Source organism: Cimex lectularius, unplaced genomic scaffold (assembly GCF_000648675.2).
Source record: "Cimex lectularius strain Harlan isolate CLEC.00 unplaced genomic scaffold, Clec_2.1 scaffold207, whole genome shotgun sequence".
NCBI classification, from domain to species: Eukaryota; Metazoa; Arthropoda; class Insecta; order Hemiptera; family Cimicidae; genus Cimex; species Cimex lectularius.
In genome coordinates this window covers 554,037-568,246 of record NW_019392835.1, presented here as the reverse complement: position 1 = coordinate 568,246, position 14,210 = coordinate 554,037, and the positions used below count along the sequence as shown (strand labels likewise).

The 14,210-nt window shown below is 38.7% G+C and overlaps 1 protein-coding gene and 1 non-coding gene across 6 annotated transcripts in view; both read left to right on the top strand.

The window, feature by feature from the left end:
- LOC106667157 (torso-like protein) overlaps nucleotides 1-14,210 on the top strand; it is a 112,740-nt gene that overhangs the window by 80,157 nt on the left and 18,373 nt on the right. For 4 of the 5 annotated variants that reach the window (XM_014394889.2, XM_014394888.2, XM_014394887.2 and 1 more), the window contains one exon: nucleotides 3,634-3,691. In XM_014394889.2, coding sequence (XP_014250375.1) covers nucleotides 3,668-3,691 — 24 coding nt within the window. In that variant the 5' untranslated portion in view covers nucleotides 3,634-3,667. Of the gene's footprint in view, nucleotides 1-3,633; nucleotides 3,692-10,578; nucleotides 10,679-14,210 lie in introns of those variants that run through there. The other variant, XM_014394894.2, reaches the window with a different exon arrangement.
- On the top strand, nucleotides 13,347-13,419 carry Trnad-auc. The gene has a single exon. It is a non-coding gene; the product is annotated as a tRNA-Asp (tRNA).

Here is a 14,210-nt window from a genome sequence, read left to right as displayed (position 1 = left end):
CAATATCAGCAAACAACTTTCAATATAAATAGTCAATAAATTAATAAATCAGTATTAACATCGGTAATAAATAATCAATTGGTAAATAAATAATTATAAATAATCTATACAAATGTATCAGTATCAGCGAACAACCTTCTATATAACCAGTCAATAAATAAATCAGTATTTACATCGATAATAAATAATCAATCGGAAAATATATAATTAATAAATTATTAATATAAATATATAAATTCTACTACATAAGTAACAATGTAAATCTATAATAAATTAATAATTGGACAGATATTGCATTAAGCCTTCAGATCATTTTTATTCAAAAATTCAAACAACGTCTTAAATATCATTTCATTTTCAGAACTTATAAGGCTATTAAAATTGAAGGGCTTCTCTACCTCTTTGTAACTAAAGATTTGTTCAAACATGACATTTCTCGCTTCTTCATACTCCGGACAATCAAACACAATATGTTGCATTGTCTCGGGTTCATCGCATGTTTCACAATTTGGGTAGTTCGGTAGGGTTTCAGTCTTCGGTGAGGAATACTTGTAGGGGAGTGGGATGTGAGGTTGTTGACATTTGTGAAGCTTCTTGTAGCTTTATTTGGCTATGTCAAGGACATATTGGATGTTAAGGTCATTGTGAATGGTAAGATTTTATATATACATAGGAGCATTGACGAAACTTGAAAAATGTTAAACCCATGTTCTATGCTGTTTGGCCAAAGGGTCTTTGAATGGTCAAATAAGTCGTTTGTTTTGTAGAGTCATTTTTGAACTTTTGTGAACATTGTGTTCCCGAGTACTCATCGTTAACAAGACAAGAGGATCTTTAGCGTCCGCACCTGGCCTTTGGCCTTATCGGACGTTTTGATTCTCAAGATGAGAGCTGACGCATTCTGCATACGACGGAATGGTGTTACCGCCGCAGCATTGGTGTAGAGGTGTCTCAGCCCCTAAGGGCCCAGACAACCTCGCTCTCCGCTTGTTCACTCCGAATGGTCGGACCCGCATTGTGCATCAGGTCGTATGCCGCACGCAAAGGGCTAACAGGCCGAAATACATCAGCCTGTTCTCCCGAGTATTCCCTAGATAGAGAAGGCCACTCTATCTCCCTGAGTATAGGGACTCCCCTAGCGTAGAAACTTCCGGGAACGCCCCGGCAGCGGTTTAGTTTAAAGTGGAATTGCTAGCCACACCCTAGATGAGCACCGCCTACGGTAAAGTCTCTAATCGAGCTCAGCCTACACTTGTCACGCGCATTCGAGGGATGCCACAGGCTCAGCCTAGGTGGTCCGATCCTTCGCTTCCCCAAGGGTACCACGCCGGTCATACGCACAACAATGCAAAGCATACTCGAGTCCGAGACACCGATTCACTACCCGCTTCCATTCGCTTACTTACGCATTCGAGGGACTGTAGCATGATCATTGCGTCCTCAACGCTTACATGCTCCCGTCCGGTCGCAACGTCTCCCGTGAGGCCGGGGGGTTTTACGTTGGCTATAAGGAAGCTTCACGAAGGTCACAAATAGAAAACAGCCTCTGTCTAAGTTCCCGCCAGGGGCGTCACCACGCACCACCACGAATCCATTCCCAGTGTAACTAGGGCTGAATTTGGAAAGTTTAGTTACCCCGTGGTACAGATGGCCATACACCCTCCCCCGTCTTTGCAGACAGGATCTGTGACTCTGCTAAGGCACCCGCCGCCCATGCCGATCCTAGGCCGACACGAGTTCAGCTTGTGCTTCAGAGAGGTTGCCACGCCCTCTGGGCTGCTCCTTTATTTTGTGCCCGCATACCCCCCTTGTAACCAAGGGCTAGGAGGGGTCACAGGATAGAATGAAGGAGCTCGGATTGAGAAAAAGAGCCGTGGATGAGAACACGAGGTGAGCCGTTTCGGGGTCTCGAGTCTCAAACCACGCTATACCACCCGTTGTCGTTTATCAGTGTATAGCTCAAAAAGAAAAGAATGGTTCCGCCTTCGTATTTCAAACAAACAAGGGAACGTTTTTGGCAATTCCTACTTTGAAACATCAAGAGGTTCTTGCTGCTCTTTGCTGAGGTGCTTTACATTATCAGGGCTGTTGACATAGAAATAATTAATTGTGGGATTTGAATCTCGGTTGAGGCGATAATTTGGGAAGGACGCTCCTGCTGTTCAAACCACGTGAATTTCCTTCTATTGGAAAGTTAGAAGGGTTCTTACCACCGCGCAACCGACGTACCGGGGAACCAGCCTAACCCAACAGAGGCTACTATCGTCTACCCTTCCCACCGTCCTCAAAGGGGCCGCACAGGACACCCAGAGATTTTTCTCCAGGAATCGGGCGTCTCCAGACAGGTGCCTCTAATGTTTAGAACCAGACGGCCACTAAAAGTTCGACACCGCTGCGAATAACGTCTTGAAGCGGTCAGAAGATTGCTAACAATTTACAGCATTCAAAACCGTGCTTGTACTACAATTCACCTCGTGGGCAACACTAACTGTAGGTGTTCCCGAAAGCACATGGGGGATATGGTATAATATTGATGTTTAAGGCTAAATAGTTCAGGACAAAAAGCGCACCAGTCGCGTGCCTCGATGATGTAGTTTATAGACAGTATATAAGCACAGAATAGTACTATGACTCAATGTCTTCGTAGTCCACTTCAAGTGGTCCTCTGGATGGATGTAAGAGAAGATAGGCTCTTTCAAAACGGCTAATGTTACGGTGAACTCGTATTTGCCTCGCGATTGGTTTCACCGGTGCAGCTCTAACAATTTCATGAGGGATTAAGTTGGAAAAAGTTTGTAAAGTGTTTCTGGCCACTCAAACAAGACATCCAACGGGTAGTTAAGCCCTCCTGTAAAGGAATTGCTATACTACTTCGCATGAACATCACGAAAAAATCAGAATAGGATCTACCTTACTAATTCTAACAAACACTTGGACGTTATTCGCTTTGAATCATGACGAGGTTGTGTTTCCGAATGTCATTGCGTTAAATTGTCAGAACTGCTGACAAATCATTATTTCATAACATGTGACTGTTAGTTTGATTGAACTTTAAGGTGGTATCTTGTAAACCAAAAAGACAACGAAATCTTTTTATGAGACTTTTTCGCGGGAAAGATCGGATGATGAAGAAGTAGCCCTTGTGAAAATTTTAATTCATGTGTAAATTTCCGTGAGGAATTGTCTTGCATCTCTTGGGAACCGATGCAATGCCTTGCAAAAACCGGTTTACAGTAGCGTGGGAAACTTTTAATTTTACTCCAATCTCTTTGGCATTCTGATTACCTCAGCTAACATAACATCGTGAGGGAAGTTCTGATCTTTCAAGAATCCTCCTGACTGCAAAAGTAACCGGCCATCCTCATCGTCCAGTCTTTCTATCTAATGTTCATTCAGCAGAGGTAAAATGATCGGGATCGGAATGCAGTGAACGTATACCAATCATAAAAAATTTAAAAGGCTATTATTAGTCAGGGGTATAAAATCGCATGCCTAAATTAAATAACGTCTTTTCGTTTGTAATCCACTGTTTATCTTTATTGATTCAGGCCTTCCTGGTAATTACATCAATTAAAATGTTTTTCAAGTTTGATCATCATTAGCATTCTGAAATTTTTCATGTCTTCCTTTCAGACGATAATGCGGCGGGACCAATTAATGGGACACGATGACGACCTGGTTGCCGATGAAGGTAAGCATTTTTCACCAATTTTTTCTAATACTCTAATGGTCAACAATAAAATATATATTAATTATACTTTTTATCCAAGGACTTGGTTGAGATGAAAAGCTAGTGTCACGAGCGGGATTCGAACCAACAACCTTCGGCTAAATACGCCGCTACTCTGACCACTTGTTGGAGCCACTCGGACACCAACTTCTCATCTCAACCTTTCGAAATTTTCATCTTTTTGCCATATTTTCTAATATCGTGTAATCAGGATTCGATTCTCGGCCTCTCTCGATTCTCGATGAAGTGGCCGCGGTGAGCTGTTAGCGAAGTAAGTACTACTGTAATTATTATATTAATCCATATGTGTATATTTAGTGGTCATAATTGACCGTTGAAGTTGGTTATACTTTTTAACTAAGGTCTTGGTTGAGTGGGTTCGAATCCCGCTCATGACATTAACTTTTTCATCTCAACCAAGACCTTAGATAAAAGGTTTAATTAATTTAAATAATTAATAAGGTAAATTATGACTACTAAATATACATGTATGGATGTCGTCGTGCCTTTTGGTGGGCCCCTCCCTCAAGCGGACTTTCTTTACCCCGTTGAGGAAAAAAATGTTCTTATCTGTTTCATTGTCACATTACAATTATAAAACTGGATATGAAAAATTTTATGTTTGACAAATATAACAATCGATACTGTGATGAAGATTCCAAAATGGATGATTTTAGATTTGCGCCAAATAAATCAGTGTTGCCAATACACGGGCAGAAATACTGAAGGAAAATCAGTGCACTCGCCCAAAACTCACAGGATTAGAAACCGTTTAGCAAATTTGGTCAATTTGGTGATGCCCTGAGGCAACTTTGGGCAAAAATTAATTAGTTAATTAAAAGAGCTAATTCTGTAACTTTGGGCTTAAAGGCTGTTAACTTCGGGCCATAAAGCATTAACAATCCTGTTCGGATTCAAAGTTTTTGTCCTATTTCCTTTAATGCATTTTGCTGCTTCTTTCCTTCCAAAACCTGCTAGAAAGTTCTTGGCTTGTTTTTGTCAAACGAGTGAATTCCACTTTTTCTTAAGTTTCATGTTGTGTTTTTGTCTGAGGTGCTCATTGATTGAGCGACTCCTTATGCCACAGAAGGGATCAGGATCTATCACCGGCATAGATTCCCTTCCATGCAAGGGTGTCCGCGCTCTTGTTTCCTCTACTCCAACATGTCCTAGGACCCTTTGAGCTAATGATGTTTTAGCATAGTGCTTTGATGGCTGCTTAGCTGACATGATAGCTATGTACCTGGTTTTTACACTTTGTTCAGATTGAACTGAGTACATCTCTCAATTGCATGGACTTCAGCCTGGGACATATTGACGGATTTTCCCATCTGAGTATTTGGTTCCAGAACCGAACAATCGTGCAGCTGTACCTTATTGCGTTCTTGGTCCATCAGCGTACCTAGGTGCCATTCTCAACTAAGGCGTCTTTCCCTATTTCCCGTACTGTTTTGGTATTTGTATCTGTCCGGGAATTTCGCTTGAATTCAAACGACATGTTCATATCATAACCTTGGGGCTATGATGTTCCTAATGGTGATGTTCCTTCACTACGCTGTTATTATTTCGCTATTTACGTTTTATACCTGTTGGAGGTTTTCTTTAGTAATGTAAAATATTTTGTTTTAATTTTTACTTTTCATATTCCTTTTCAACCCCATGGCAATGTCGGATAAATACAAGTTTGGGTTTCAAAACCGATTGTCACGGCCAGGAATATGTGAAAGATAAACGTGCCGACAGATGACGATCCGTTTCGCAGTACAGTTGAGCGACATGCCATTTTGTTTTCCTCCCTTGAAAGGGGTTGACGTCAAAGGAAAATTAGGGCGGCGATTCGTTTCCCGCTACAAGCTATTTCCATAACTAGAGATCCCATTTTCTATTAAACAAATAATAAAAGATTGTCTGATATTCAAAATAATTTGTTTATTTATTATTCTCGTTTGAAAGTAAACTATTCAACAAAATTGGAATACAAAAATATATTCACTAATTTCGTGGTCCGCTTGCCCAATTAAATCATTACAATTAATTAAGGTTTTTAGTTGAGATGAAAAAATTTAATGGCACGAGCGGGATTCGAACCCACGATCTTCGGCTAGATACGCCGCTGCTCTACCACTTGAGCTATCGTGACCTCTTTCCACTCGGACATCAACTTCCCATCTCAACCCCACTCTTTTTTTCATCTCAACTAAAAACCTTAATTAATTGTAACAAAAATATATAATAACAAAGTTCTAATAGTTATTGGATTTTCCTAAGAAAAGCAATGTTCTTAAGCTATCTAGCTGATCCATTCTGATAAAAAATGTCTTTCCTTCCGCTTGTTCGCGTTGTGTCAAATCGTCTCATAAACGACTTGCCAAAAAGAATGATATCGCATGATCAAGCATAAAACGACCCCAACACGCGGCACTATAGTGCTGTGCTGCATCGCATCTGTGTATTGGGTCATTCATTTCCCTATGCTACAAAATTTGCCTTATGTCCTCGGTTTACTGTTTCAACTCCCTTCACTGTACATAAGGGTTGGAAATATTTACAATTTTGAAAAAACACGAATCTTCGAAGTGCATATGAAAATAAAATCGCTGAAAACAGGGTGTTGAAACGTCTATGTAAAAATTGTTTGATATCTCATGGTGCAAAATACAACACGACCCCATGACGCGACGCGAAATCTGTACCACTGCCACAGCGCCATCGGCTGTCAGCTGTGCTGTGCTGCGATTTCAATGTGCGCTGATTCATTCATTTTCCTATGCTACAAAAGGAGTTTAATCTTGTCTGGCACTAGGACCTTACTGCTAAAACACAAACCCTTCCTTTCTAGTAGATACTATCTCCTTTTAATACCCTACCTATATGATTATTTCTTCTGTGTTATCCTTATATATTTTCTGATCATGGACGGCGTTAAAGGATAGAATGCCAGTGCTATCAGTGTATGCTAGGATAGAGGCATCGGGATATCAGCATTTATCCTGAATGCAGTAACGGGCCAAGGATGTGTTGGCCAGAAGAGGGAGAGATTCCGACACATATTTTGAAGCACTTTTCGACCAGTTGGGAGTTAAGGATAAAGTGCCTCCTAGCATTAAGATAGTGTTCTCTAGCAATAACAAAAATATTGCTAGGTAGTAAGCCTTTGAGATTCCAGAATAAATCCATATACATCCATCCTGTTCGAGAAGAGCATTCCTTATTCTCAAGGGATGTTATGATGTCCACAGCACGATGGAATGGTGGAACAGTAGGATGGTGACTCCTATATTCCAGACCAGTTTATTGTCAAGAATCGATAGAAAATTTTAAGGGGGATTTTTTGCTTACAAAGGAGCTTTTCAACGTGTTTACAAAAAATTGGCAGTAAACCGATAATGCGGTAGGAATTTAGAAGGTGATATGGTTTTTTGGGATTTACGGATTGGATGAACCATGGTAAACTATGCATTTAAAGTGTGGTTAGGAAAATCACGATTTTTTATGAGTTCACGAAGTAATGAATGGGGTCAAAAATCCAGAAGCTTTTTTGTAAGAGAAGATTTTTAATTGCTAATTTGACGTGATAAGGAGTAAAAGGTTTAGAGAGGACAGGCAGACGTAATGTGGAGATCTTATCTGGATTCCAGCGCACACAAGCATAGGGGCAAAGAAAAGATCGATAAATTTGCCAATGAAGGTCGATGAGGACACCTATCCTCCATGAACCCTTTTACGACATACCAAAACGCCAATAACGTAGATCCATCTGGCAATGGACTAATAAGTCCTTAGTTCGAAGAGATTGTACCCTTGGACAGAAGAGAAAAATTTCGCAAAAACTAATGGCTAATACTACTATGTCTAGGACAAGAATGATAGTTGAACTCTGGACCAGGTATGAAGAAGTACCGGTTGTTTTTGACCAAGCTTTGGGATCTGGTATGAGGAACTCTAGATAATAGATAATAGAACAACAGACCAAAACTGATCGCGGTGTATAAGGTCGTAAAGGCCGTCTCTTTATTAACCTTTGTCATTTAGTGGATTGGGTGAACCATGGAAAACTTCCATGGTTTTGGAAAGTTGTATTACAAAGGGTGATTAGGAAATCTATGGTTTCTGTTGGAAGTTCATGTAGGCTTGAAAGTGTACTGAGGTCAAATCCTGGAGCTTTTTGAAAAGGAAGATTTTTAATTGTTTATTTGACGTCATAAGGCGTAAAAGGTTCTGATTGTCGATAGACTGTAAAAGTTGGGAATCTGCCACTTTTCTCTGCATTGTAGCCCTAGTTATTTTCATGTGGCTTGTCAAACCAGTTTCCGTACAAGAATCCAAATAATATATTCAATGTTGATTCACGATTTATTTCCAAATATTCTACAGTAAATTGGAACATTGTTGATTAAGAAGAAGAATTGTCTAGAAAAGCTTTTGGCCGAAGGGCGTTGTACTTCGGAGGGTCGATCAGGTCCCTCGAAATATTAATTTTTTGGTCGAGGAGCTACCTATTGAGAGTTAAGCATAACTGAACAATTAAAATTAAAGCAACAACAAAGCCAGAATAATAAAAATTGACTGAATCATCGTCCAATTGTTGATGGTTTGGGCTGAGGTGTGAGATATAATGAGACCTGGGACCACACTTTCAATCATCATTTCCCCGCGCTTAGTCAAAATTTTCGATCATTTCAATGATTTAAAAGTTAAAAAGCCTTAAAATATGAGTGTTGTTGCCGAAAATATTATAAAAAAGTGTTATTGTCTGATATTTAAATCGATACATAGATTTTTTTTCAAACGAAGCTGAGGAATCAAGCTCAAAATAGATTGGCTACTAATAAAAAAAATCTTTTGTTTAAGCCGTCCTTAATCAATTTAAAATCTGATCAATAACAAACCGCTTGAGATAAACAGATGATAAAAAAAGAGAAACTTATACTCGTTCCCTAAGCACTGTTATACAATCCAATTAGGCTGGAAAACTTTCGACATAATAACCATTATTACCATCAACAATATTTGCATACAATAAAAATATATAAACAGGCAGGATGGACTTTGTCCATTCGAAACTTGGAAGTAAGGCTGTAAATAAGAGCTTGATGAGCAATTAATCGTTTTGTTTTTTAAATCTTTATTAACTTTTTTTTTTTTATTCATAACAGTAGTGAAGAAAGGAGGGTTCGGGGCCAATTTAAAACACGTAATCTCTACCCCAGCCTTCTGTCCGGATCGTCGGCCATTTGATATGACGACCCTGATCCCCTCCTTTTTTGATATGTATCGTCACTTTGATCTTCCTTCCACCATCATGTTGTTTGACGAGGGTAGTGAAACTCATCTTTTTTTTCCATGTGACGTCACTGTACCATTCATTCTACCGTCATGGGGTTTGACGAGGGTAGTAAACCCCTCCTTTTTTTGCTATGTGACGTCACTTTGGTCTTCCTTCCACCGTCATGGGGTTTGACGAGGGTAGCAACCCCCTCCTTTTTTTGCTATGTGACGTCACTTTGGTCTTCCTTCCACCGTCATGGGGTTTGACGAGGGTAGTAAACCCCTCCTTTTTTTGCTATGTGACGTCACTTTGGTCTTCCTTCCACCGTCATGGGGTTTGACGAGGGTAGTAAACCCCTCCTTTTTTGCTATGTGACGTCACTTTGGTCTTCCTTCCACCGTCATGGGGTTTGACGAGGGTAGTAACCCCCTCCTTTTTTGCTATGTGACGTCACTTTGGTCTTCCTTCCACCGTCATGGGGTTTGACGAGGGTAGTAAGCCCCTCCTTTTTTTGCTATGAGACGTCACTTTGGTCTTCCTTCCACCGTCATGGGGTTTGACGAGGGTAGTAAACCCCTCCTTTTTTTGCTATGTGACGTCACTTTGGTGTTCCTTCCACGAATGAATGAATGTAATGAAACTTTTTTGCCAAGTGACGATACTGTAATTTCCCTTCTACCATCATAGGGTTTGAAGAGTATTGGGGCTGGTATGACGGGGGTAGTGATGCCCTCATTTTTTGCAATGTGAAGTCACCGTGCTCATCCTCCATATCATGGAGTTTAATGAGTTCTGCGGCTCACTTTTTTGTATGTGTGTGTGTCACATGGCAAAAAACAAACGGGCCACTACCCTCGACAACCCCCATGGTGCTCGAAAGAGAAAAATAATTTTTGGCCTACCTTTCCTCATTATTTTCGGCATTTCGCCATCTTCGGTTAAATCTCAACCATTTTCTTTTATCCACCCCTTTTCAGGGATGAAGAAAAGTATACAAAATGAGATAATTTTGCCTATTCTCGCAGAAAATCTAACTGGTCATGCCCGATGTTGCCTCATCTACGTCACAAAAACAGCCAAAGCTAAAACTAATTGTTTTTATGATTTGTATAGGCTATTTGGGACATGAAAAATTAAGAATAATTTGACCGCATAAAAACTCAAAAATTATCAAATTAATTTTCCCTCTGGTGGTAAAGAGCCATGTTCCCCATTTTAGTTTTTTTTAATGTTTCTAAATTTCTATTGTTGGTGTTGCTCTGAGGAAACATTAAGCCATAAAGAGTTAAAGGGAGAAGACATGAAATTAGAAGCGTGTAATATCGGTTACCGCGGGCTCAAAGTTGAAGTACCAGTAAAGGCGTAAAGCATGTTTTTCTATGTTGCAAAATATGCCAATCAGCCTTGCAAATACCGTTGTTAAACATGGTAATGCATTTCGCGTGTGCTTAATCTATTAGTTTAACAACTATCTCAAGACCTCGTTGCATTTAGTCACTTAAAACTAAAATACTGCCATAACATAAAAATTCCGACGGAAATGACATCATTCGTTAGGGCTCTCAAAAGGATGAAGTTGTGAACAAAGTGTACACTCAATTTTACAGAGCGCGACATTCCTGTGAGAATCGTGAATTTCCCCCTTCAGGCGAAGTTCAAAGCAATAGAAAATATATCTGGTATGTATTACACGCTAAATCTAAATATAACTGGAAACCTATAATAGATTAGATTACGTTCTCAATGTCGATTCAAATAGTTCAAATTGATCTGGTCAGCTAATCAACTATGGTTGTCAGCAATTTCAAATGGAACTAATTCAATATGATACTGCCTATCAACCTCTCCCCCCTACAGACGACTTAATCAGGAAAAATGGTCAGCTTCGTTTGTGTTCAAATTGAGATTAAGTTAGGGATAGGAATAATTAGCTTGGGTAGTGTAAGGGTCAGGGTACAGATTGGTATGAAATGAACAGATTAGGGTAGGCTAGGTTTACTAATAATTAGGTTAAGTTACGTATGGTTAGGGTTAGCAACTGGTTTAGTCAGGTTGTGTTAGGAAATAATGAGGTTAGGTTAAGTTTACGTATAATTATGTTAAGTTACGTGAGAGTACTTAGCGATTGGTTTAGTTAAGGTTACAAATAATTATGTTAAGTTTGGTAGTGTTAGGGGGTTAAAAATAAGGACGGGACGGGTTAGGTTAGGATTGGGGTTAGATTTAGAGATTGATTAATTTTGGTAGAGTTAGGTAATATATCTATAATCAAATGAAATTCCGTGAAACGTGAACTTATTTTAGTTGTGTTATTAATTCGACAATCACTATTCTTTAAGTGTTGTAATTAGCCTTAATTAGTGCTAAGCGGATGAAATTGTAATGGCTTTAAAATCCAAAGGGGTCAAACTCAAAAAATTCTAAATCTATAATCCATTATGGTATTAATTTTGGCAATTGTTCGTATTATTGTCAAGTCAAGACACCCTTACGATACTGGAAATTACCCATTCGATAAAAAGTAAAAAAAAAAAGAAAATCCTTGATTTTTAGCTAGAGATTTTTTATCAACTAATACGAAAAAAATAAAGGACTTTCTTTCTTTTTTTTTTACTTTTTATCGAAAAGTTAAAAAAGAATTTATCGTAAGGATTTCATCAAGCCTCCTTCCACACTGGTTCAATCTGCTCGGGACTGTCTTCAATGAGCAAGAATTTACGCCGTGATTCCATGGCTCAATCGAAACAAAAAAAACCTGACGTTTCAATTTCGTGGCTCAAAGAAAAAAAAGGCCAATTAGCCTCGACCGGAATCGGTTTTGTTTATTGAAGACGTCTTCACTTCGGAGCACGTCGTGAAACCTTCGGCGGTAGAAAACGGATGTTGGGATAATCGACAAAGCGTGATAAAAGTTCCTCTTTTTTTCAGCCATCGACTACTTCTAAAGCCGTGATAAAGCATTGCAAAAGAAACAATTCATAGTCTCCTACAACCGTAAGCACCATTGTTGATGATGCTCAAAATACAGGTTACTTTCATAAAGTACATACCCGCAAAGCAGTTCGTCGTTGATTATAAACCATTCTGAAATGATATTCGGTTAGTTACTATTGTGACTTATTTATTTATTATTATGTGGCTTATTCGCCGCATGAAATTTGGTATCACATCCAATCCTGTATTATTTGTCACAATCTTCGAAAAATTGGGATTTCTTTGATAGGGCCATGGAATCTGGTACATTCTGCTGATTAACGGACTTAAAAATCAAATCAGGGCCGTGAGGATTTTTTCTCAAGTTTATTCGAACGCCGCAAGCAACTGCCCCAATTATTTGTTTTTTTCTTCAATAAAAATATAAACAATAAAAAATTATTTATTTTAAGAAGTTTTAGTGCTTTTTGTTTTTATTTATTAAAATTTCAGGCTGATATCGCTTATAGTCAGCTCCGTTGTACATTCTAGAAAAGGTGCTTTTTTTTAATAATTTAAAATGTCACGACTGTGCGAGACCAATATATTTAAATTTTCACTACGTAGTTTCTTTACTACTCGTCTCCCTCTCTATTTCGCTGACTCGCTAATGGAGAGAGAGGTTAACATATATATGCTGGGTGTATCAATTTCTATAGTCCACCCATTTAATTGGGAAACGATTATCTTTAGCAAAAAAGCAAAAAATGGTCTTATACAAACCCCAAGTTAATTTTGGCTAGGAATCGCGAGGTGGTAACAGTTTTAACATAACTTTATCATCTAGCTGGGAAATGACACTAACTTTGTTATGTTAAATGAGAATCTCCCATATTTTTATTGCACAGTTTGATTTTAGAGATAATTTTATGCCACTTTTACTGAAAGGAAAATTTTAATACGCACGACCATTTCTGAGTTATGAGTTATGACCGTCGGAAGACGACTGAGGGGGTATGCTTTTTGTAACGTCAAGACGGCCTCCTTTATTTCAAAAACCAAGTTACTCCTTTCAATTAATTATTCTTTTTTATGTAAGGCTTTTGGTTGAGATAAAAAAGTCAGTGTCACCAGCGGGATTCGAACCCACGACCTTCGGCCAAAAATGCGGCTGCTCTACCACTTGAGCTATCGTGACTTCGATCCAATCGGACATCAACTTCCCATCTCAACCTACAACCGTTCAAATTTTCCCTCCTTTTGCCATTTTCAAATGAAGTCCATTCCAAATGCTCAGCGACTTTTGAAGTTGCCACGAGGAGGTGTTAGTGAAGTGATACTTCTTTTACTTATTAAATATTAATCCATTTATGTTTTAGTGGTCAATTGACCAAGTTACTTCTTTCAATGGGTTCTTAGTCAGAGAGGATCGAAGTCACGATGGCTCAAGTGGTAGAGCAGCGGCGTATCAAGCCGAAGGTCGTGGGTTCGAATCCCGCTCGTGACACTGACTTTTTAATCTCAACCAAAAACCTTACATAAAAAAGAATAATTTGTTATTTTAAATGATAATCTCCCATATTTTTATTGTACATTTCGATTCTGGAACTAATTTTATGCCACTTTTACTGAAAGGAAAATTTTGATAGGATCGACGGCATCTGAGTTATGCTCGAGTTTTATTTTTATTTTATTTTATTTTTTTTTGCAAGCAAAAAAATATGTTCTCGCTTGTTTTGACCGACTTATGGTATTATCTTCCTTTTTGGGTTAGCTTTCTTTTCTAATTGTAAATATGTATTTAAAAATATCAATGTTTACTAGTTAATTTTCCAATATCAATTACCTTCTTATTGTAATTTTTCTTTTTGTTATTTTCTCGAAGTTATTACTCTTGAAATCATGTCGATTCTATCGTACAACAATGTATACCTGAGTATTCATTTCATGTTCTGCTTTCCAACAAAAATGTATACAAGAGCCGAGAAGAGAGACATGCTTGTTGCTTTGTTGATGCTGGGCAGAGAGGAAGGTCTGCGTCTATTCTCTACAGGTTGCTTACGATGATTTCTTAATGGTTACCATATCCTTTGAATTCATTTAATTATCTTTTCCTTAACTTCTTTCAGAGAGAGGTTTGTACAAGACCATTTTTTGCTAATCCTTTTTAAAAAGATAGTTCCTACTCACAGTAAGTTGTTTTGCAACAATCCGGATTTCGAGCCTTTTACCTCATCATCAGGTTGAAGGACTTCCACAACCACGTCTCTCGACATGAATTGCCAAAGTGAACCCCTG